A 25,587-nucleotide genomic window follows, 5' to 3' on the forward strand; every position below is an offset into this window, starting at 1 on the left:
ACCAAACATATATATAATTTACTGTTTAAATTTGCGAAATAATGTTCACATTTGTTTTAGATTTTATCAATGTATCCAACCGTGATGGTCTAATCTCAACACAGTGCTGATGAAATTTCAAAATGTTTATTATAACGTACACATAATATGTCATAAGTGCAGCTGCCAAGTGTTCCAATACTTTGGTACTTTGGTACAAAACTCCTGACTTTTTTAACTACTCAAAATCCAGTGTACCCCGGTACGTGATGATATGTAAACAGAAGAAGGTTCTCTTATCGAGATGTAACCGATTACACGGGATTTTTCCGCCCGTATTACATGCGCAGGTCGAACATCGTTCGTAACTGTGGACGGAACGAAATGAAACGCGGTGTTCGTTGATTCGAAAGGAATAATCGGATTAAAGGCTGAATACTGGCTGCCACGGGGTGCAGTTCATTGTGAACGTTGACTTGAGAGGGATGAAACCGAACGTAGCTATGTGGAATACGGGCGGTTCCTTTCTCCTACGACAATCGATGCCCGAGCCAAGCTTCGAGGTCTGACCGAATTCGATTCCGGGGCACTGAATGCCTGCCACGTGGCCCCTATTACATAATATTAGACTTACACCCCCTCACACCCTCTTATTAGGATGTCGGTGAGAGTGCAGCAACCTACGACTGTGATTTTCCTTCGCGATTCACTCGAATCGCGGTCCCACGCGATCATTTCGACTGTGATGCTATCGATGATGATGGCCACAGTGGTAGATTCGAGGGAATCAGTGGTTTCGTTTTTTTAATCCAAAGGGGGAGATGTAAATGCCCTGCTGTTCGTAAGTATCCGGACACTTCTGTCGATTCGTAACGGCAATACACGAATGTACAATACATAAATTAATAGGAAACTAATACTAGTCGAAGGTAAGGTTTATCATCTCTTGATAAAAGACGAGGATAACTGATCTCAAAATTGGAAATAATGATGGATGAGCTACATCGTGTAGTAATTCATTAAACCTAATAATTTCTATAATAAATATAGATGATATCAAATTAAACGAATTATTACAATACAGGTATTATCCATGAAACGTATATATTAAATAAATAAAACCATATATTAACCCTATATAATTAAATAATATTTTAATATATATTAAAAAAACACTTGGGTGTAATCCAAAATTCATAATCTACATCAAATGTCATAGGTGAGTATATAAAAATGAAAGAAAATTCTTAGTCTTTAGAACCATGATGTATGTATGTAACATAACGTGTTAACTAGAGTAACAATCTGTTTTTCCATTTATCTATCGTTTATGTGTCGATCGTCTGATTGTGTGACACGCAAACTTTAGTCCGTCCTATAACACCGATCGTTACCCTGACAAAGGAGATCATCGCTAATCCGGAACAGAATCGCCTCTGAATACGAGCACAAACCTAAGCGCGTTACTATACGCGTATCTCGTTTCTAATTCGTGGGGATCGGTGCGTTTATACGTCCTGAGGCTTAGACGACATGCATATACATGCACTGCCGTTTCCTATTCGCACGATTCGCCTGGGAACAGGTCGTTTTCCTCGCGGGGAGAGTTCAGGTGCGCCCTCGCCGATGATTCAGCTTGAATCGAGCGACGCGCTGATAATGTTCGCGATAATTAGTCACGAGAGAGGCCGATAGCATCTATGTTGGACCGTTAGCCAGCCGACATCGAATCTTTTTCTCGTCGTCGACAGATTGACACTTTTCAACGATCGAACGAGTCATCTTTGAATATAGCGTGTAAAAATTTCGCGTAAAAATTAAACGCCGATTGTCGCTGATTATTTCGCTCTTTTTCTTTTTTCATGTCTCTCTTTGTTAGTGAATAATAACGTGATTGGAGGGGTGTAATTAAGGATTATGAGGATGATTGGGAAATATTACTTGTGTGGGATCGTAGTGTTTTTGGAGATACACGTGGCTCCTGCGTGAAACGATATATAAGGACAAAATTTTGTTCTGCCATTCGTGACTTCTGATAGCGAGCAGAAATTCTGTATACATAGCGGTATTTAAACCGTCGAAATCTAAATTTGGTGAATTTTGTTGAGATACTCCAAGCCACCGAAAGATCACTTTCATCGCTTTTATGTGGTTTCTGTGATCTTAGTTTGATTTACTCTTTGTTTTTAGGAAATTGTAACGATATTTGTGAATAGAGATTCGATAATAAGTTAATAAAAGCTATTATTTCACATGGATTCTTTATTAGCTCGTTATATTTTATATTTATTCGTTATATTGAAATATATCAAGAAACGTAAAGCATACAGCAGCTGTAGAAATATTATTACAAGTGGAATTTTTTTAATTGCTACACCTTAAAAAATGATACGCGATCTGTTTATATAAATTGTAATTATAACTAAGAATTCTTTATTTTCCTTCAGTTTTCTTATTGTCTTATATTCGTTATCATGTATCGTTTATTTTAGTGTCAACCGGTTTTACTCCTTCATTTAACGATCTATATCTAATATCGTAAATATAATTACTCGAATTTCATAAAAAATATATCTACACAACCGTGTTCACGATATTCATTCCCAAAATTCATTAATAGGATTTTGTATGTTTAAAATTGAATAATTTGCAACTGATAATATTTATTTGAAAATAGTCATTTATATTAATGGAAACTGATTTATCAATGAATCAAAGTAATTCGGAATGGATGTTCGATTATTCAATTCTCTCCAATTGGTGAGGCACCATTTTCCAACGCGCTATTATGTTTCGAAAGAAGCTGCTACAGTTACGAAAACATTACAGACTTTTTACGTCTTCTTCGAGCATGACACGTCCCACAGGATACGCTAAGAAAACTCATGGCATTCCCATCCGATGACGAAATGACCTGTGCTGTTGCAGGTGAGTAAGAATCATCGGCATGCGCTATCAAAACCGTTCTTTTATTGTACCGTGATTTTCTTTCTTGAAGATCAATCATTTGTCGGACCTCCGATTTTGACGTTCCAACGACCTTGTTCCGAACAATTGATGTATTGTGCCTTGTTTACCTTGAATCTTTCGCTGGGCAATGAAACGAAGGTTCTGACGAAAGTACTTAATCTCTGAATGAAAAGATTAAAGCTACTGATAAAAATTTTTGTTATACTCGAATGATGTTTACCGGCTTCGGAAATTTTTATAGTAATAGAAATTAAATATAATTGGAATTTGTTATATAATTTTTTAGTATTAATACAAATTTTATTATAACAATAATATAAATGTTTATGGTAATAGAAAATGAATATAGTTGGAAATTTGTATATAACTTTTTAGATTCTTTCGATATTAAGTGATGATATTTTCGTTAATCTAAAGCACTATAGATGTAGGGTAGAAATAATTTTGTTAAACAGTCGTATTATGAAATAAGTTTTTCAACCGACGAATGATATAGTCCTTCATCTTCTTCTGATGTTGTCAATATTATGATTTAACAGATGTAGTCTTTACATCAACATACCCCGTTAAAAACTTTCACAGAAGAAGCGTATCTCGTACTTTATAACCAGAAACAATGAAAAAAACTACTCGTAAATACAGATTTGGTAAAATGAATACCTTTCAATGGCAGTCGGGTTCATTAGCCAAACGTATCGTTAACGTTCGTTAGCGTAACCATCGCGGTGCTGTACGTCTGCGCGGATTCGAGGAATTGCCTTACAGCCGGAAATTTCACGAGATATTTATGTATTGGAAGGGGGCTGCAACTGTCTACGGTATAGTCCTGTAATTTCGGGATTTCCACTTTCCAGCGTTCGCCGAGAACCGTAACAGGGCCGAGAAGGAACGATACAGTACCACGGTTCCCAACTTGCAGTTCGCGACCCCTTTTGTATGTTATCAGATACCATTAATCTCTAATATAATAACGAAAAAATGAGAAAATAAATATCGCTTCAACTAGTTCCACCATTCCGTGCAAAGTACAAGATTGAATTCTTAGATGTTGACGTTCAGACCACTCAAATATCCCTATAATTCTACAAGTCCCAATATATTTTCATAGATCGTTCTCTCGCGTGGTAGGTTTTGGAAAATCACTTACAGAACTCAACCGATAAGTTGTGCAAACAATAACAATAACAGCAACAGCAATCATCTTCCCTGTATCAATGAGTGAAAAGCTGCAAGTTTGAAGTTATCTCGTTGTTACTGCTAGTGAGTAACACAGAGAGGGCGAATATGATAGATTATTTGACGGTTATAAAAGGTTGGGAAACACTGATGTAGAGAGAAGGAATACGCGCGACGGTTTCCCCAACGTGTACCTCTCATCCTCCGTCTACGTCGCGCTCTCAGCTTCCTGCTCTGTGATCTCAGCCCGTCTGAGTTTCATCCCTCTTCAAGTTAGCTAACAGCAGGATCCTGCACAATGTAGTCGTGATTGCAAATCCGCTCGTTATCATCAAAACTGCGCCCGACCTAACGAAACCCACCCCCTCGACGCGCGCAAGCTCCTCTCTCTCTCTTTTCTCTTCCTTTCTCTTCGATCGTTTCACTTCTGCGCGCTGTATCACTCCGTCGTTCCTTTGACGCGACGAAGTAAGTACTTTCAGAGAGTAAAGAGATTCCCTGCTTTCGCGAAATTTTTCTTCTTGACCGAGAGTTCGAAAGTCTGTCTTCCTCCCTCTCTTCCTCAGCTACGCTCTTGGATCGAGTAATTCAATCACCGATAACGGAGAAGCGAACTTTCGGCTTCTGACGGTTGATTCGACTGGAAGTGGCGTGAAAGTTGAGGCTGTTGCGAGACAGGGGATGTTTGCAGGCTCCGGTATGTTTTTGGGATGACTTATTATTTTGCATGATACGGGAGGACGTGGAATGTTTGAGATAACTGCTGAAGGTATTTTGTGTTTTAGCTTGGTAATTGAATTTCTCAGAAACATAATCAATTTCATTTTTCGATTCATTTCTCCATTTCATTCTAAAAGTACTGGATCAATGTTGAATTTTCATATCGTTTTGTTTCCATTTTACTTTCATAAGCTCGCTTATTGGAAGAAAGTGGTGTAGATGATAGCAAATTTCAAGATAAATTTCAAAAATTTTTGCGACGTCGTCACTCTCTTTTGCTCTTTAATTTGTGGAATCGATCAACGTAGATTTTGAACGACTCGATTAACCATGATAGTAATTCGTACCGTATACAAGGTACATATACAAGATACGGTAGATGTTTTCTTGCATGATATTTGATTTTCGATCCTGTTGCGTTCTATCGGTCATTTTCAACGCAATTGCATTCTTTCAACGTTAAAAGATATTTCAAGGAAGATATAAAAAAATTGTTATTGGTATGCATGATTCGGTTAACAATGTAAACGACATTCGTAAGAAAGTAAAGAATGTGGAAATCGTGGAAAACGGACGAATGTAAATCGTGTCTAAAAACACGTTTCTTCCCTTCTTTTTCTTCTTTCACCGAATATTTAACACAGCCAAAGGCGTTTCCATGTTCGCAGTTTCTCTCCAAGTATTTTTCAAGAAATTTTCCGACATCCAAACGGCATTATCATGATAAAAGTAGTCCAGAAACCTATTCGCATTTGAAAGCGACCAACGTTCATGGGCCATTGTCGTGCAACCCTCGATACTCCATAAAAGAATACAAATTCGAGAAAGCAGGCTAACATGTCACTCGCAGCTAACCGCCTGCTGTGCAAACATGCAAACTCTTGTTAAAATCCTACTACGTAGCAACCGAGTTTCTTTTTCCGTTATCTTACACGAGACGCTTGACGTTAAGAAAAACGTTGATAAACCTGACCTCGACCTACTCGCGTCCTCTAAAAAATCGTAAAGTTTCTTAACTTATATTCGATAAATCGGAAATAAATGTATGACTGATCGATCTTTCATTAACGCGATATCTGTTATTGATTTATTAAAACTGACTGATTTATTAAGGGCCGATATATCGATTAGAATTTTATGTTTTTTGTATATGCGATCATAATAGCCCAATCTCGTAACACTACTGTGTTAAAGACGAAAAATTGTACCTGCAACTTTCGCTTAAATCAAGCCTTTACTGCCAGGTAGCACAAAAATAATTTATCTATATGTATATTAAGTAAGAAAGCCGTATCTGCATTGAAACTGAAGATATAACAGCTTATATGTGAAAGCAAGATCTTGTTAAATACTAAAAGTTATTATTCTCAAATTGTTTGACCAAATACGTTTATTTGAAATAAAACGACAGAACAATGAAATTTCAAAATACGTTTCGTATAATACACATAGTATATTCGTAAAAGGTGTCTACAAGTGTTCGAATACTTTGGCGAGCAACTGTACGCGCGATTTCCAAGGAGGGAAGGACGTCGGTCGCGAACGAGATTTTCGATGGTATCGATTAACGCGACAGAAGAGTGCCGGGCAACGGTTTGTTCGTTCCCTTTGCCAGGATCGGCACCGGTGGAACCCCGTGGCTCCTTTTTTGAGGATCCTCCGCGTGTCCTCGCGAGGTAGAACCTTTGTCCAGTTTCGCTCCCACTAGCGAGATAATTCGACTGCCATTTTTCTCGCTTTATGCCGGGTAAGCGTTACTAATGGCCCGTTCCCTGCCGATCGCGAGGACCCTGCACCTTATTTTGCTCGTTCTTGAACGCGTAAACGCGTTTACGCACTCTTACACTACGCTTCAAAAGTATCCAGCTGCTTGGTTATCTTTCACAAGATGTATCTAGTTTAATTAGTCAAAATACACACGCATTTTTCGTATCTGATTCGAGAAGCGAAAGAAATTTTGCCGATAGAGAGATAGTTACTTCGCAAACCCTGTTTTTTTTATCATTTTTAATTAATCTATCACCAGATCACGGTTTTTCATGGAAATTTATATTCTTCGCATAATTTTTGCGCGTTTAAATTTCTAATAAATTCACGGTATATTTAACCACAGGAAGAATTCATTTGTACATGTATTTTGGTAGAATGTAAAGAATCCAAATACTTATGAACGATAGTGTACCTACTTACAGCTGGTGCACGAGCGCGTTTTGCGAACCTGTGCACACGCGCCTACGATGATCTTAACAAATAGGGCATATCGTGCTGCATCGGGAACGTATGACGCGCATTTGTCTCGAAAATGTTAGGTCGGCTGTGGAGGCGCGAATAACGCCGCGATAAATGGGGAGGATTCAGGTTCTGTTGGTTCTTTTATAGGTAAAGGATTCTTTGTGAGTGGAACTCAACCCTTCCGGTGCGTACGTCTGATGTTCGAGGGTGGTTGAATGAAATTGGTTGAGTGAAAAACGAAGGGAAGGGGCGGAAATAGGTAGATAATATTTTATTCCAATAGTTCTGAATTCAATAGCTATGAATATTTCTTGCTCGTAACAAAATTTATCAATGTCGAATTTCGACGTTAGATATTAAAACGACATCGTCCTGTAGAAACCAAAATAGAAACCTAAATAGAATTAATTTGGAGTAAAGCTAGAAAAATCCTTTATTTCAAATTGAAATTTTATCCTAAATCGAATAAATTGTAAGTTAGGACTAATTTTAAAGTAAAGTTTATGAACTATTTTTTTCCGCTTTGAACAATTCCTCAAGTCGCTTTCGAGATACTTTTCCACGACAGTTCCTCTTGCATATCTATTGTTTAACATCGTCGTCAAATCGGTCCACGGATTCCAATTTGAATATGCAACACGGAATACATCTGCATGCAGTTTCGCAGCAGGTGTTCCTTCTTTTTTTTCTGCTCCGAATCCTACCTACTTCACACTCGAGGAAATTTCTATCATTTCGGAATGCAAGGGTTTTGTCGTTTGCTGTGAAGTCAAGAAATGGCGCAGGCTTTTCCTCTCAGGTAAAAACTCATATTACGGTGAAACTCGAAACCAAATGGGTCTTCCACTATATATATATATATATATATATATAATCCTTGAATACTTTTGATATGATGACATTTAGAAAATTTGTTATAAAAAGTTTTGTATAAAGATTTTACATACATAACAATTTTTTAACAGAGACAGGATAGATGTTTATTTCTGATATTAAATTTACGTAAAAAGTCATAGCTCCATTTACCATTTATCACGCACTTGCATAGTCATTGCAATTAGAACGCGTTTGCAAAGAAACTCGTAAACCGATATCGATTCAAGTAACGTAGATAACGTTAAATGTTCTTTTTATTGAACGTTAAACTTTCCTTTATTGAACGTTAAAAGCGTTTGTTTCTCAAAATATATAATACGTACTTACCTACCTAATCGATATCTTTCCGCTTAGCTTAAACATCGATGCTTGCATGTGACGATCACGTGATCCCACAGTTAATAAAACAGTATTCTTTAAAAAGTTATCGATCATTCACTCGCCAAGTTTTTGTTCGATTTCGATAAGAATCAATATTTGCGATTGACGATATACACCAAATGTCACGTATCGGAAGTAAGGACCCAGCTTGCAAACCGATACATTGATACCATGTAAATCACGTAAGGAATGAAAAACAATGACTTCCTGTTCGTGGAATTGCCAAGTTATATGAAATTTCGTAAATGTAATTTTTATTTGATTTTGAAGGTGAACACGTAGGTGCTTATTACTCCTTTTCATAACTTTGAATTATCGTTGCAATGTTAAAATATTGAAAATGTTAAAATGTTACTTGTCTTAATAATTGTAATCTTCGATTTTCGCAAAACTTCGTCAACTTGTTAGTAGATTGCGGATTTAGAATTTAGAATTTAGAGCGAGACTCGCTAAAAAGCAAGACACATTTAAGATAATTCGAAAGCATGTGTCTCTCTAGACGATAATTTTAAATATTCATAATTACAGATATCACGAATTGGTGATCGGATTCAGAAATTGAATGCGCACGTGTAAATCTCTTCTGGCCAATTCCAAGTCTGTTCAACAGTAGCTGCTTGTTCTTGCTATGTAAATGTTTTTTTAATAAATTTTTCGATAGTAGCGGTATTACTTTGGTACATTTGTTCTCTATATTTCTGTCCCCAAAAGCAAGGTCGAAAAGCAAGACCGAGTTGACCATTTAGTCACGCTTCACCCTCAGACGTACACTATCCCTTTCCAGCATTTATTTATATGTGCCTACTTGCGTGGATATATATTTTATATTTCTTCTCTTCCTTTTTATTTTCGATGAGTTTGGGTTCTCGAGGAGGTTCGAGCACCTGTTTGTATTTCTGCCCCGCCGACACATAAATCATCCTGGAATGGACTAACGCCTTTTATCACTGCTATCCCTCTCCAACTCCTGTCTTTCTCTATCCGAACCATATTCTTCTCTGTATAGGTGTGTAAATAAGTGTATAAGTGTGTTCGGCTCTAGTCGAGCGACCCGTTTACGCCCACGTCTAAGATGAATATGAATTTTTCATTTCGAGACCGAGGAAAACTGTCAAACGAGTTTTTTGGTCCTACCCCTCGCATTTTTTTTTATTTTTATTGCCATGGCGCGCGTGTGCACGCATCCGTGAAATCCAATGTTTCTTGAATTATGCGTAGATACAAGGAGAGGGAAGATGGAGAATGAGAGACAGTATCTTTGCATTAGAAGAAGACGGTTTAAAAACGAAGTAGGTTACACTTTTGGTTAACGAGACATTGATGATGTTTGCCTTAGGTTGATTGATTCGAAGGAGAATGAACGAACGGTTTTGGGACAAATGGAATGATTCGAATGAATTGTTGTATTATTTTATGGAAGAATGTTAAGCGAAGTAGAAAAACGAATGAAAGTAATTGACAAGCGTTGGCCAGTGTTCAATTTTTGGCAAAAGCTAATTTTGCAACGAGACACCTAATTAAAATTAGAATATCATTTTATGAATAGAATTAGCGAACTGCAATGTTTACGAAACGTCGAATAAAGTGTAACGCACTATTAAAAACGCGATCGAAATCCTATGGTTCACGATTGTATCATATATGTATAAAAGTTTCTTGCAAGAAGGCGCAAAAACTCAAAGGAAGAAGCCGGTGACAAAAGGAACGTGGAAAGAAATAGAAAGTGAGAGACGCGATCAGCAAAAACCAAAAAAGAGAACCAACTCTACTATAAGGAACACGTTGCCCGCAGAAATTCCATTCGATTGTGATTCGCGACTTCCCCCCACTGCTCCGCAAGGAATTTACGATACCAAAACCCTCAGTGGTGGGTTTTCGCGCATGGAACATGGGCGTGGTCGATTGGGCGGAGCCTGGTTGTCGTTCCAGGGGTCTTCGTCCCGAAAAGCATCGTTCCTGTGCCGTGAACAACCCCGAGTCGAGTCACGCAACTCCGTTCCCCACCATTCAGCCTCCGACGTTCTAACACGCGCGTATACGTATATATACACGGAACGCGCACGGAGTGGAAACAGTGCAAAGAAGCGTGAATACACAGTGTGAATGTGTGAGTGATAGACCGAAGCGGCGATTGCAGAGTGTGGAAGGGGCAGGATCGAGGATGCCAGTCTTCCCCGGGCCACGGATCTGGACAGCGTATTTTCTGTGATCCTTTTCGATCCTACAGATCTGCGATTTTTTATTCCTCGCGAGTTCCCTGGTTTGGCTTTCTTTGGTTTGATACTGAAACTTACTCGTTTGGAAAGAGTTATCGGATCGTAGCGCGAGTTTTAGTTTCAAGGTGTTGTGAAGAGACTTTGTGGACTACACATATATATATATATATATATAGGTTAACTACTGACGTGTTTTTGTCAGTTTAGCACGTGTATTTGGTATATCAGCAGACTCTTTTTTTGGTTGCTCGATGATTATGAAAATGAAGAGAGGAAGTTTGTGAGATAAAAGGAAGTTCCGGACCGATTTCAAGAAAGATGAGGGTGAGTGGATTGAGATTTAACTCTGAAATGGTATCGTCGGATAGTAGGTGTCTAGCAATAGTTTAGACAACTTTGTTATCTAACATTGTTAAGATTTATTTATTTCAACCTTTTTAAATTTTGCGATAACGAAAATTAATTAAGAATACACGCATGCATTTAAATAATGTATGTATCACGATTTGAAGTAACACATATGTATACATGCTTAGATACCTAGTTTTCTTTTGTTTATCGATTATGAAAGATTAAATAAGATAGTGAAAAATTTTGTTCGATTCATTGACAGTAGGTAGATAAAGAAGATAAACGAAAGTCGAATATGTGAAATATATATAAAGTGTATGAACAGGTGTGAATCATTTGTTTAAGCGAAGCGATGCGCGGGTTTCGAAAGTTTTTCGATGTTTTATCGTTGGAGGTCAAAAAGCTTTCTTTAAAAATTATAAGTTATAACCAATTATAGTACCTTAATGAAATACAATGTGAACATGTTCAATATATTTTTGTTTACATTGTCAAAAGACATTAGAAATCTCTTTATCAATAAAAAGTTCTTGTTAAACACTTATATACCGAGTAGTGAAATTAAATATATAACTCTGTTACATTCTAACATTGGAAATAAATTTTCAAATTGTCTTTAAGTTATATCGAATCAGTAAAATCTGAAAAGAGTAGCCTTTTGCAATTAAAAGAAATATCTTACGTCTCGTTATAGAATTCATTATTTTAATTCATCGAAACATTGCACTTCTATCCTTTGAATATAATTTTCATATAAAAATCCAATTTAATATTCCAATGTAAAGCTCACTTCGTTATAATTAAAACATATCCTACCAATTCATCAAAATTAATGATTCATTGAAACGTTTTATCTCAGTTCTTTAAATACTTTAAACTCCGTCATTGTTGTTGCACAACAATTACGATCCTGCATGTTAAACTCATAAACGTCACACCGAACGCACATAATGTCCTGGCAGCAAGTTTTTCTTAAAAACTGTTTCTGGAACGAAACGACGCGACGGCCATGATAATTTTGAAATATTGCGAAAAATTATTTACGATCGCCGGCGAAACTTATAAGGCCGATAAATCACTGGGAATGGTATACTCGCTCGTGCCATTAAACGTCCGTCCCGTGTAGCAAAGTGACGAATCGGATGTGTACGAGGATCGTCGATGTCCGGTAGTCGGTAGTGAGGCCCGTTTGACCTCTTCACCCTAGCATTTCTCATTTTGTCAGCTCATCTCCGTCGTTTCGAAGTGTTGACGAATAAAAAATGAATACTATTATTCTTCTTAACTACTCAACTACTCGTTGATTGCATTCTTCGAGCATCGAGTCCACTTACGAACGATTGAGAAATTCTTTCTTCGTTTCTTTCAACGAAAATTCGATTCTTCTCTCGCGATAATTGAGTTAGAAAGCTACTTGCGAATTTTCGAATTACGATCGTGTAAAATATTTACATTTAAAGAACGATTTATAGGAATTAATCGATTTCGTTACGAGGATCTTCGATCGAAATTGATACGAATTTTTTCTTCGAATATCTTATTATACGTACTATATCTTTTTGAATTTATACATAACTACATTATTAGGAAATATACGTACGCGCACCGATAATTTGCAACGTTGAAATATTATCTACTATCTCAAGTTTCTCATTTGCACCTATCAAGCCTCGATCGCGCTTAATCATAAATTCTTATTATCATGTAATAAATGCAGCTCGATGATTTCGTTGTATAATAACGCTATCGAACGTCATATTATGAAATTGCAGTTCATTAATTCTATTGTTTAGAAACGAAACATTTTCACGCTTCGCCTATCAAATTAAATATCAATTCTCGAAAGTATTCGATATGCTAATAAAGATTACACAAATATCTATTCAATTTTCTTTCCCATTGATTTTTCGTGAATTATCACTTGTCATCTCACACTACCCCATTGTTTCAAACGCTATACACGCTATCGTCATAGCAACTTTCATTCTTGTTTGTGCTTCGATATACATAGGTACTTTATTATTCCACTCTCATTAAATTGTCACATTTTAATAAACAATTCTTTCACGGAAAAACCAGGTAATTTTAATTTTTTCTTTATTGCTGTCATTAAATGCTAAACATGTATGTATAAATAGCGCGATTTTTTACAATATCCTTCAAATTGTAAAAAAAATATGAACATTATCTAACAACATGTTTAATCCCAAGCGATCTGCGCATTGGAAAAATCAATATGAAAACCAAAGAATAGGCAGGTTATATGTTTCGATAGTCGATGTACAATGGCAACCCTAGTTTACAGGGATTCACAGAAAAGCAACCGGTCGAAATTCAAGGGCTAATTTACAACAGGTCAAACTTTGTCATTTCTTCTCCAATATCTTGGGATCTTCCACGAAATTGAATTCACTGAATTCAGTGGTTTAAAATACAATTTATAGAAAACGCAGGTATATTCACTTAGGTATATAATCTCTGGCAGAAAGAAATCAAATCAAAAGAAATTTCTTAAAAGCTTTCCTGTCTTCGAACTATAATTTTTATTATATGTTATTATGTTTAATACATTTATTATACGTTATTATATGTGATAAAAAGCAACGGGAAATTAACGGGCACTTAATGTGAGTCATGAGTTAAGTTAAGAATAATCGAGTTTCTCCAGCAAGGAAATAGCCAGAGAAGAATCACAAAAATCATAGGATGGAGTCCAAGTATCATTAGCAATTTCAGAAAGGGAATGTGACGAAACGGAAAATGTATCTGAGAGCGAAAGATGTAGTGGTCCTCGTGCAGCAACTAGTCGAAACGATAGAAAATTGCGTAAAATTGTGAAAAATTTTAGACGAGTAACTTTGAGAGAGATAAATCAGCACAGAACGTTTCCGATCGTATTGTCAAAAATCGTTTAAATGAGATAAGTTTTTCATTTCAGAAAACTAAGACAAAACAACTCATAACAAAAAGCATAAAAGAGAACGCGTACAATGATGTAAGAAACATCCAAACTGGACAGTGGAGGATTGGAGGAAAATAATGATCATTCGTTTGGAAATTCTTGAAATTGTATTTTTTAAGATGACGATACTGTCATCGCAGGAAAGTAGTAAAAGACTGTTTACGCGGTAACAGCATCAAAACAATGAAATGACCAGCGAACAGTCCAGATCTAAATCCGAATATTGAAAAGACTGATTCGCGAGAGAAGGCCTTAGAATCAAGAAGAACCTCGTCAGGCTATCCGACTATCGTGGGAAGAAATTCCCCGCTCAGATTATAAATATCTCGTTAATTCAATGCCACAATGCATCAAAGTAATAATACGTTCACATGGAAACGTACCAAAATAATAATACTTACAATTATTTAAATTAACAAATCGGATCGGCAATTTTTTCCCGTGTAATATTTTGTTCTTCATCTCGCTTCTTTTTCGTAATAAATGGAAGTTTGTGTTAGTTTATTGTCATTTAAGTATTTCACGTTAAACTCCTCTTCAATTTCCCATTATTTGGGTAGTTGTATTAGATCGTCCGAAAAGTTTCTTTCGTTTTATAAGGAAATGGTGGATGCACAACATTTTCCGTTTCATATTATTTTATCGAATTACGTATGATCCATTTTGTTCTATCAAAATAAAGATCACAACGTTCGACAGATTAGGTTTCATGTTTGTATAAAGATACATTGTTGTAAAAGACGTGTCTGTAAAAGAAAAACACTTTTCGGACGACCTAATACGGCAGCATTTTGTAGTTTTGACACATGGATGTTTTTAACAAATTTCGTATTAATACGTTCGATCCAAAAACTTTTTGCCAGTTTTTCTTGATATCTTCCTTCTACCATTTCTTATAAATCAGCAACGATTCGTTTATGCGTTCCATAAATTGAAAAAGCTCTTCAACTGTAAAATTAAGGGTTCGATTAAAGGATTGGAAATACTGTTATCTAGCCACGTGATCTTTCATCGAAGCAATCGCGTTATTATCATTTCTTAAGCTGAACATCTTCATACAACTGTATTTCTTCCTTCCCTCGAATGTTCTAACGAAGTAAATTGCTCAAAGTAAATTGCTCTCTACGAAGCTGGGGCAATCGAAAATATTACTAAATTTAGGACCAAAATCTGCTAGACTTGAATTGAGGATTATATTTTCTATTTAACCACGCGATCTTCCGGTTATTTCATCGAGATAATTGCGCCAGTAAATCCGTGATCCGCGACACGGCGTATTAATCGACACGGTGTTACGTTCGAAGAGAAACGTAGCTCTCTTTCCGAGGGAAGATCGAAATGCCAGAAGGTATAAATCACAGGTGGGAAGTTCAACTTTGCCTTCGGCAGATCATAAATCAATGACCGTCCAGTTAAACGTGAAATGATTACTGGCCGACGGGAGAAGCTACGACAAGGAGGGAAAGGACAGAGAGAGGAAGATGAAATGAAAAAGACGTGTTCGTGTAGCGTCTTCGAAATTGGCTGTCGTCGATGTTGTCTTTCTTGAGGTATCTGTTGTGCAATATCCCTGTTCTTTATATGTTTCGCGTTTTCACGGCGATTCACGTTATATTTTCGTTCGTTTGTGTGTTTAATTCGCGCGTTTAAACCGGCGAATTCAACTTGAAGCCGACGAATAAGAATTGTTTATGACGAAGGATGAATTTTTTGAAATATTTTTCTTTCACATCCCTTATTTTCCGATCGAGGAAATCCTTTTTTAACGTTCTCGGAAAATCTTCGCTCGTTCTAACTCTGCCGCGTTCTTTCCGTCGTTATCGTGTTTTTCTGACGTTAAAAAGTATTTCAAGTTTAAGCAAAATCTGAAAGAACTGTTCTTGGTATATATGTACATGAGTTTTCGTACCAATCTTTTGTCCAGTATATTCGCGAAATAAATAAGCGTGAGATTGAAGTATAAAAATGATAAAAATTTAAGGGTCGCAGCAGAGTGAAATAAACGTTTAATAAATTGAAATTTTTAATTTCCTGAAGGTTGACAGAACAGTTTTTCCATATTAATGTACGAATAAAACAGTAAAGAGGAGAAGTACGTGGTAAACGCAATAAATCGAAGAATATAATGTAATTAACTCATTGATTGCATGCTGTGGGGAACAATAACCTTTGTGCATTACTCGTGTACCAATTAATATAATCAAGTCAAGACTCGCTGTTTCAGTGTACTCACTTATACATAATACACGCACGTGTGAATACACAGGTGCATTCACGAGCACGTGTGCCGCGACATCGATAAGAAAAAAATTGCATACAGATCAGATACGCGTTATCTTTGCGTTTATCTCTCTACGCACTCACAATGACAACCTTTCCCTCTCTCTCTCTCTCTCTCTTCGTTGTACCTACTTATTTGTCTCTTTGTGTTAACCAAACCTCTAACAACACGATGGGACTGAAAAGAAAAAAAAGAGGAAAAAAAAACTAACCAGCTGCATCGTGTCGTTCGAGTGTCAATTAATCGAGCTCGAAACTCTACCACAGGTTTGTTTCAAGCGGTTCTTGACTAATGAACGACGACTTGTTAAAGAATGAATGCATTTTAATCGATGACTGCCATTTGCTATTAAAGATCGAATAGAACGATAATTTAATGTAACTTTTTCATATTTCCCTGGATTCTTCGTGTCAACTATAAAATATAATTAACTTCCGAGAGATTATAAAAATTATACGCAATTTATATTGGCACACCCCATCCTGAAGAATCAACTGGAAGCTAAAAGAAAAAGAAAAGAAAAGACAACTTGAAAATTAGTAAAATCTCCTGCGTTACGCATTCAATTAAAAGGAAGCTGCGCAGCTACGATCTTTAGGGGCGTGCGTATCGCTTAAATCTCACCATCCACAATGAACAAATTTGCGCCTACCTAAAGGTCGTTTCGCGTGTACGCACGTTTGATACACGATGTGTGCGTAGTCATGCGAATCGTTGAGGCCGGTCGTTGAGGAACGAAGGGATCATGCCCAAGAGCGGCATCATTTATCAGCCGGCGGCCGTCCGCTCGTTTATTATTTCACTTTGCCGAGTATTAATTGAGATTTGGAGCCCGCAGCCAGCCTTTCCGTACCTCCACACCCGGAAACGATCGTCTTATACTATGTGTTTAGCGATGGCCTCAAGTACGTCGCAAGTAGATTCGAATATTCAACGATTATTCAGTTTCCTAGGTTGGATGTCTCAACAAGAATGGTACATTTGGCAAGCGAGCGATTCTACGTAAAAGAACAAGTCGAAAATATCGAATAAAATTTCTTCATACGACGCTTCATTCTTGAGAAAATCGGCTTCGGGAATATAGTTACGAATGTAATTAAAATATAGGTTGAAACAGAGATGGAATATTTGGCAAGTACGACGAATGAAATATTATATCCATCTATCAAAACATGAAGAGGACATCGAGTATTCGATTCGATTCGGCACTTGATCCCATCACTAATGATGTTTTTTCTCGTACGACACGTTGATGCTTTATGAATCGATCGATCGTACTGGTTTCGCTAGCCGACAAATTCCAGCGCGAGACTCTCTTCTAATAACGTTAATACCGTGGCTCGTGTTCTTTTCCATCGATCCCGGTATTCCATGTAAAATGTTCGTTTTAATGCCTTGGCATTAAATTCACGATGACATTAGGTAGAGACTTGTAGCATCTGCTTGAAAGGTTTATCGAAGGAAGGTTGTATGCGATGGCTTTTTTTGTACAGGATGCCTTAGAGTTGCTGTTCAGAGCTTTAAAGGGTGCAAACTAGTACGATGTAAAGGCAGATTGTAAAGTATTTGTGGAAGTCAATAAATTGCCTATCACGTAAATTACACTAATACTTTCTCTCGAATTTAATTTTACAACAATCTCGTTCTAGGCTGAAATCTTCCTAATTGTTCTTAAAATTATCGTCGACAATGAAATCTTCGATCATCTAAATAACTATAAATAACTATATAACTAAATAAGTATGACTAACAAAGTAAAATGAATAAAATTGCAGACGGAAATCGAGACGGAGCCAGATTGCACGGACAACATCCTTTGTTCGAACAACAACAACAACGTGAATACCAATAACAACAACGTAACTAGCATAAAGAAAGCTGCTACTAATATCAACAACAACGACAGTCACGATGGAATGGAAATGGACTGTGGCGGTTGCGGGGAAAGCGTTCGCGAGCGGACTGTCCTCTGTGTAGGGGGTCGTACCTGGCATTCCAGATGTCTGAAATGTTGCGCCTGTGCGAGGCCTCTGCACGATCAGCACTCCTGTTTTCTTCGAGGGATGAGACTCTACTGCAGGCACGACTACGCCTTGTAAGTACAACTCGTTTCTATTTCTAAGGTCAGTGGAGCTCGTTGTCCAAGTTTAACCACCGTAATTTTTTGCATCAATGGAGAACATAGTTTGTTTGGTTAGGTTAGCCGATTTATGGGACTGAAGGTACACCACTACAAAAGGTATTTTCACATCGCTGTATTCATTATAACACTTACGTACTAATTAGTTAGATCTAAGCATATTAAAGTTCGTGTTATTGAAACTTGATGAAATCATCGAGAAATAAGGATACATAGCTAGCCACTGTTTGTCATAATTACAATACGAAAACAAAGTAAACAATTTGTCCCTTAGACAAGCATAAAGGGATCGAAAGCCACTGGGATCATTTTAGCGAGTCACTCGTTCGTAATACAGAACGACCCTTCGAAATCTATCTCAAGGGACTTGTTCATAAAATCCTTTGAAAGTAGCTGCTCGACAGGGTGTCCGAGATATCTGTTATACGAATGTCAGCGTATTCCGCGAGAAGCGTTCCGTAAGTCGAACAAACGGTCATTCTTTCCAGGTGTTCACGAGTGGTAGTCGAGAAACGTCCTCTTAAGCTTTGGCTTTGCTCACCGGTTACGTATCAGTGGGGTGTCTGTTCTTCGATCAGCTGGGATATTATTGGATTCATCGGTAATCCTTCGTGTCGCTTCTGGATCGCGGGCTAACTGTCCCTTTTGGTCGATTACAGATCGCGATCGAATGATGGAACGCTTTCGTTTGATGAATTGCTTTTTTATGCAAATCTTACACTCTTATGAGCACGATTAAAAAAACACAACTTAAACGTAGATATCTTTTATTAGAGAAATATTAAACTTATTAAAACTTATAATTAAAACTTATAATGAGTAGGTACTGTAAGTACCTTGTGCATTTTATATATTTTTGCATTTTACGCGTTTTTCTACCTTTACATTTCGCGTAAATGCGTAAAAAATCCGCCGTCTACTGATTAAATATCTTATCGCTATTTTTCTGCGATTAAGCGACTTAAGCCTTAGTCTTTATAGTCCTCAATGATACCAGTTAAGAGTTAAACGTATCAATCGGAAAAGTGAAAAAAGCACGATTATAATGATTTAGCTAAAAGCTGTCTGTCTTTGGAGTCACGTGGCCGTCACGTGGGTGCAGATATTCCCGCAGATGAACAGATATCCTTATCCCGCGAGTATTCGACATAGGGTCGAGAGAGATTCACCATTGGGTGATTAATGTCTTCCGATGTAACCTTCTTCTTCTTCGTTCTTCTCCTCTTCCTCTTACTTCTCTTTTCTTTTACTTTCTTCTTCTTCTTCTTCTTCGTCTTCTTCTTCTTCTTTGGACCTCACGCGTACAGTCGGCTATTCACGTCATATACGTGTACCACGCATGCTCACGCGCGAGCTGCGAGTCACGATGTGACGTTGAAGCCGGGCTTCGATGCCCGCTACGAATAAAGGACATCTCATCTGACGTTTTCTTGCGGTTACAAGTCCCTGGAGACGAAAAGAAAAGACGCCGGTTTTGACCCGGGCCGTATACGAATATTCGCAATGGCGAATCTTTTCAAGCGATGGATTTTTTTATGCGATCTTCAGACGAATCAAATAATGTACGTGTGTATCTGGTGTGATTTAAATTCCTACAATAGGTTTTGTTTAACAATTGTATATTGACTAGATTCTTTTAAATAGATTGTTAGCGAGCATATTATAGTAGACGGTTAATAAACGCATTATATTTAATTTGCATCAGATTCAATTTGACAGTAATATAAAACTTTCACAGATGGAAAGTGTGTAAGAATTAAATGTAAAGTATAAAATATAGAAAATCAGTGCGGATTTTTATGCATTTACGGGAAATTTATAAGTGCGAAGCAATTACATGGCGAGCAAAACAAGTCTCCGCTTCGTATCCATCTGTTTAATCGTGTTTATAGAAACGTAACTTTGTATAAAAATCCGTAAACTAGCGATAAGATATGCAACGAGGATGGATTTAAATATAGAACAAGTATGTAGTATAATTATGTATTTCTATATAACTGAAAGTAAAAGATATTTCAAAGATAGCTACGTAAAAGAGAGCAGAACGTCCTCATCGTTGCAGATTGCTCGAAATTATCGTCTCCTCGGCATGTTTAGGAAATCGTCGAAATCGCAGTAGCAGAAACGTAGATTACCCCCGGGCTTGCAAGCGTCGTGTCTCGAATCGTTCTCAGGAGGGCGTAGGCATTCGCATTTAAGTGCCATTAAGGCAGAAACGATAAGGTCGTGATTAAAGCGGCGACCGATTCCCTGTCGCGCAGCATCGGCCACACTGAATTAAGAGAACCGGAATTTCGACGCTGGCATGGCTAATAGAGCGATTTCTGGTTCATCCTGCTCCTTCCATTCTTTCTCTTTCTTCCTTTTTTTTTTCTTTTAATTTTGTTTATTCTTGCCTGAGAAACGACACGAGGAAAAGGATCGTGGAAGGAGAATAACGTCGGCGAATATTTATTAATTTAAAAGACACCCGTCCCCTGCTTGAAAAGCACCGACACACGAGGGTGGACCAAAGAGAGGGAATCACAGCTAGCTGCCTTACGAGGCGAATTCCTTAGACTTTAGATGGAACACTGGCAGTTCTTGCTGGTGACTCGGCAGCAACGCACACGCGTGCCTGTTTTTGTATTCTCCAGAGAAAAATATGGACAACCCGTACAGAACCGTATACTTACGGCTCTAGGTCTATTACTTTTTTAATTTATGAAGCAATTTGTGCAATCAAAATTATATTTCAGATTTGGAACTTCCACGATCATTAGATAACATAATTTGTGGTTCTTCGAGTTTTGATATGACGAATAAAATTTAAATACAGACACGATATAAACAAGATGAAACTTTCAAACAATTCTCTCTGATTTCGCATAAGTCACAATATAATACAACTAAAATACTAGATACGTAATTCTGTAATAACAAAATTATTCTAAATTTAAGGAATTCTAATTTTTCGTGCTAAAATTTCTCCGTTCATACTCTATAAACGTTACTATATGGCTTGCTTCTATTACCAAAAACGATAATTCAAGCGTAAAATATCGCCAACGTAATAATTTATCACACGACCGATTTATATCTTAAAAGATATCGAAGATCGCGATCGAGATCTGGCTTCGTAGCGCGAGAATCGAATGCAGTCGAATGAGGATCGGAGGTATAAGGGGGGACTATGAATTCTCTACTGTGCAGAGGTCGGATAGCGGCCGACTTAATCCCCCGTTGACTTATAGGGCCCGCCTATGTGGAAGAACAAATGAATAAATTAGGGCGGGGTCGTTTGGTAGCCGATGTACGGCCCTGAAGATTTATTGATACCCAATACCAGTTCCTCTGGTCTGGTTACACGCTGCTTCTGACCGTCTCTTATTTCGCTCTGATCCGACGTAAACGCGCCGGAAAAGGAAAGGGGTGGCGCCACTATTTATGCTAATGACACCTCAAACTTTCACCGGACCTTCAAGCTCAAAGAGATCGCGTCAAATGATTTATTTTAAATCGTGAATTTTTTTCAGTAATTGTCAGTAATGTTAAAGTAATTAAAAAAACAAATGTATATTTTATTTGCAAGAATCGACCAATAACGATAATAAAATAATCATAATAAGTAGGTACACATTATTAAGTTCTAGGCGAAGCTTTCAGAGGTTTAAAAAGATACTCAGGGTCAGGTATAGATGTCTTGTCAAGAATGAATAGATACTTGCGTGCTTCTAGGCGTGCCTTGTGCGCGATCAGCATAACCAATAATACCCGAAAATACCATGGATGCGACGGTGACGATGCGATTCGTGAACCGACTAATCCTTCCGTGGCTTACCATATTTTTCCATACAATAACCAACCTTTCGGTCGATCCACAATTCTTCTTTTTCACTTATGCTACTTATGTTTTTTCTCTTTGTTGTTGCAACAAAGTTATTCTTCGTTGCGAACAACAAGTTACCTGTGGAGCTTAGAAGTTCTGTTTCCTTATAGAATTATTTTCTATATAGCTATTGAGTATTATTAAGTTCGAATCGGTAGACTTAGACGAAGACAAGAAATCTAAGAGGGAAATTAATAAATTCCATAGATTCTATCAAATTCACTTCTACATCATACACCCAAGTAATAAAAATCCGTGGTGTACCTATCATCGTAGCAGATCTCGTTAAAAGACGAGCGTATCGTTTCTTCGTAAGAGCCATCCACAAATCGCTTATATCTCTCCTCTTAAACGCAACACTCGTAAGATCGTGACCCGTTTCCTGGTGTCGGGCGGCTAAAATTCAAAGGGTTAGAGTCATTTGTAGGGCGAGGGAAGCCGCGGGACTGAGACGTCCAGATAATCTCGACGTAATCTACCGGGCGAATCGCGAGAGGTCGAGCGACCCTTAAACCACGCTGCTGACGCGCTCTAAAGGACATCGAGTGGCGGAGTAGTATGTTAATGAGGACAGGACCATCGGATTCTCGTACACGGAGGTCCTGAATGAACCTGCAGCCTCGACCAAAATAGCACCTTCATCCTCCTCCTCTTTCATTCTTGTCTTCTCCTCGTCCAATTCTTCCATTCTACGAAATTTAAATAAACTTTCTTGATCGTCGATCAAGCGTTAATCTAATACAGAAACAAGCGTATCGTAACAATTTCGGTGCATGCTCGTGCACTCGTGCAGGAAAAATCTCGAAGAACAAACAAATCTTAAGTTAATAACAAACCTTAGCTCTGTGGATTAACAATAGAATTTTTTCTTTCTCAACATTTGGAAGAAGGTGGAAGAAGGTACATAGATCTTGAATGTACGATAAAATCCCTCTTTCTCGACATTTCAGAACCTTTGGTGCAAAATGTGCGAAGTGTGGTCGAAGCGTAGGTGCGGGTGACTGGGTGAGAAGAGCCAGAGAAAGGGTGTATCACTTGGCCTGTTTCGCCTGCGACGCCTGTTCTCGTCAACTGTCGACGGGGGAGCAATTCGCCCTGCTGGATGCCCGATTGCTCTGCAAGGCTCACTATCTTGACGTCGTCGAAGGAAACAATACCTCATCCTCGGAAGATTGCGACTCCGAGCACGGTGGCAAAGGCAGCAAGACGAAGAGGGTCAGGACCACTTTTACGGAGGAGCAACTCTCTGTTTTGCAAGCGAACTTTCAGTTAGACAGCAATCCCGATGGCCAGGATCTTGAAAGAATAGCTCACGTTACGGGACTGAGCAAACGAGTGACGCAAGTCTGGTTTCAGAACTCGAGGGCCAGGCAGAAGAAACACAGTGGAAAGATCAAAACGCAAAGTAAGTACATTTGTTATTTGAAAATGTTGCAATTCCTAGTAAAATATTACTGATGAACGAATACAACGAATTCCAAGAAGAAAATGGAAAAATATAAACGATAAATTAAAACAGAAAATACAAAATGTACGTAGATGCCTCTGCATATCGATAATGAATTACAGGCAGAAAATACGACAATACGAGAGGGCAATTAGTATTGCATGGTTTATGCTTCCTTGTTCATTGAACTTAATCAAATCTATAGAATTAATGTATGAGTTAATATGAAACAATATTACGGACATTTCGTAATTTGAACTTTAGATTCGTGCATTAACGTACTAACTATCTAAACAGTTAGTAGCATTATTTGGATTGAAAAAGACGAAATATAATATACACGTAAGATCTTTTTTACTAAAAATTTGAAACTTTTTCTTTCTTTTCTTATAACTATTCTATATTGTCATTCCTAAAAAATAATTCATTTCCTATCTAGTGCACCATTCACCACCAATGCAACATCATCCAGGTGATTTGTACCCAACCAGTGTAAACATGGTAGGTGCCTATTTAGGGGGGTATCAAGGCGGCAGCGTAGGAAGCGAAAGTCCTGGCAGTCCATTGACACCACTCACTCCTTTAACACCTCTAACCCCGACAACGCCCAATCACCTTCAAGCCCAGTTCTGTCATCAAACGGGTTAACTTTATTTAGTAACAATGTTCAACACCGGTGATCATTGCTTTTGAATTTTAGCTTCGTCGATTGTTTCCAAGTCTAATATTGTTTGCAATGGAAAATTTAGGGTTCAAATTTAGAAGAACATCGATCTATTAGAGAGGAAGAAATTATAAAGTTCTAGGATTTCGAAGAGGGTACATTAATTCATTCGAATGTTTTGAAAATTTAGCATAAATTTTTTCATAGATTTATGAGAATTTAGAATATAGTAGAACCTCGATTATCATTAAGGAAATATTTGATTATTCGAACATCGATCGATTAAAAAATTTGCATGGTTTCAGCTAGGGAAAATTGTAAAATAAAAGTATGGTCAAGGTTTTACTTAAAGAGATTATTTAAAACGAACCCTCTTTGAATTCTAGAACGCTTAACGATAAATTTTAAATAATGGAGATATTCTCTGTCTTTTTTTTTTGTACATACCCAAAACGAATTGTTTCAAACAAAGCGAGAAGTAAAAGTGATATAAGAAATAGGTTAATATTCTATGGTGAGGATTCTAGTATACGAATGGAGAAAACACGATCATTATTTATTCTGATTCGATTGCAATAGTTCGTAACTTGTATTTGCATTTTAAAATTAGTCTACTTGACTCTTTTACTTGGCAAAAGTGCAATGAAACGAAAAGTAGGATTACAATTTTGATAGTGTTTGTAAAAGAAGGTCTCGTTTTTCATAATTTTTTTATAAATTTGATTTGTCACGAGATAGATTCTTAAATTTTCAATTTGAGAAAAGTCGGAATATTTCTATAACATTAATTTCTTTCAAATTTTGCTAATATTATTATTCGTTCTTTTTTCAATTTAAAATCAACAGTTTGCAACAGTATCAAACCAATGATTACAAAACGAGTAATTTTTAGCAACATTGACACGGCTCATTAGTATTATTTAAATTCTCACTATACGCGTGTCCCATGAAGTATTTTATTTTTAAGATAAGATTGTACATAGATGTATTCTGTAGCTTTTGTATATAAATTTCAAGGAAATCGTGCATGAATATTTGATATCGCTCCCAATGTTGTACACACATTATCGCAATACTGTAAACCGTACTGTTAATAATAAAAATGTCTTTTACTGTTAACACGTGTTATTACTTTCAAACCTGAGGCCCTTGTGTTTCTATCATACGGTGTCTTATCTATATCGATACTGTGCCTTTTCTATTATATCTTCTTCTACCTTTATCAAATTAAAAAAAAAATTTGCAACAAAGAAAAATAATAATGCTTATAAAAAAAGCTTAAAAACCCAAGACTCCCAAAATTGCTGAATTTGTTAAAAAGTCA

The 25,587-nt window shown here is 37.2% G+C and overlaps 1 protein-coding gene across 2 annotated transcripts; it reads left to right on the plus strand.

The window, feature by feature from the left end:
• The first annotated feature begins 4,573 nt into the window (after positions 1-4,573).
• Positions 4,574-25,382, plus strand: LOC100650334 (LIM/homeobox protein Awh). 2 transcript variants are annotated; one of them, XM_048409914.1, is made up of 4 exons: positions 4,574-4,822; positions 17,920-18,239; positions 23,103-23,557; positions 24,039-25,382. In XM_048409914.1, the coding sequence occupies exons 2-4, from the start codon at positions 18,061-18,063 to the stop codon at positions 24,245-24,247; spliced, it is 843 nt and encodes a 280-aa protein (XP_048265871.1). In that variant the 5' UTR covers positions 4,574-4,822; positions 17,920-18,060; the 3' UTR covers positions 24,248-25,382. The 2 variants fall into 2 exon arrangements, with proteins under 2 accessions (XP_048265871.1, XP_003398956.2); XM_003398908.4 differs by lacking the exon at positions 4,574-4,822 and adding an exon at positions 9,572-10,874.
• Positions 25,383-25,587: the final 205 nt, after the last annotated feature.

The sequence above is a fragment of the Bombus terrestris genome, chromosome 11, assembly GCF_910591885.1.
Source record: "Bombus terrestris chromosome 11, iyBomTerr1.2, whole genome shotgun sequence".
Lineage (NCBI taxonomy): Eukaryota > Metazoa > Arthropoda > Insecta > Hymenoptera > Apidae > Bombus > Bombus terrestris.

Excerpts from the sequence above, each read along its gene's own strand:
- LOC100650334 (XM_003398908.4), top strand. Across the intron at positions 18,240-23,102 it reads TGCAGGCACGACTACGCCTT|AACCTTTGGTGCAAAATGTG; the intron begins GTAAGTACAACT and ends TCGACATTTCAG. Across the intron at positions 23,558-24,038 it reads TGGAAAGATCAAAACGCAAA|TGCACCATTCACCACCAATG; the intron begins GTAAGTACATTT and ends TTTCCTATCTAG.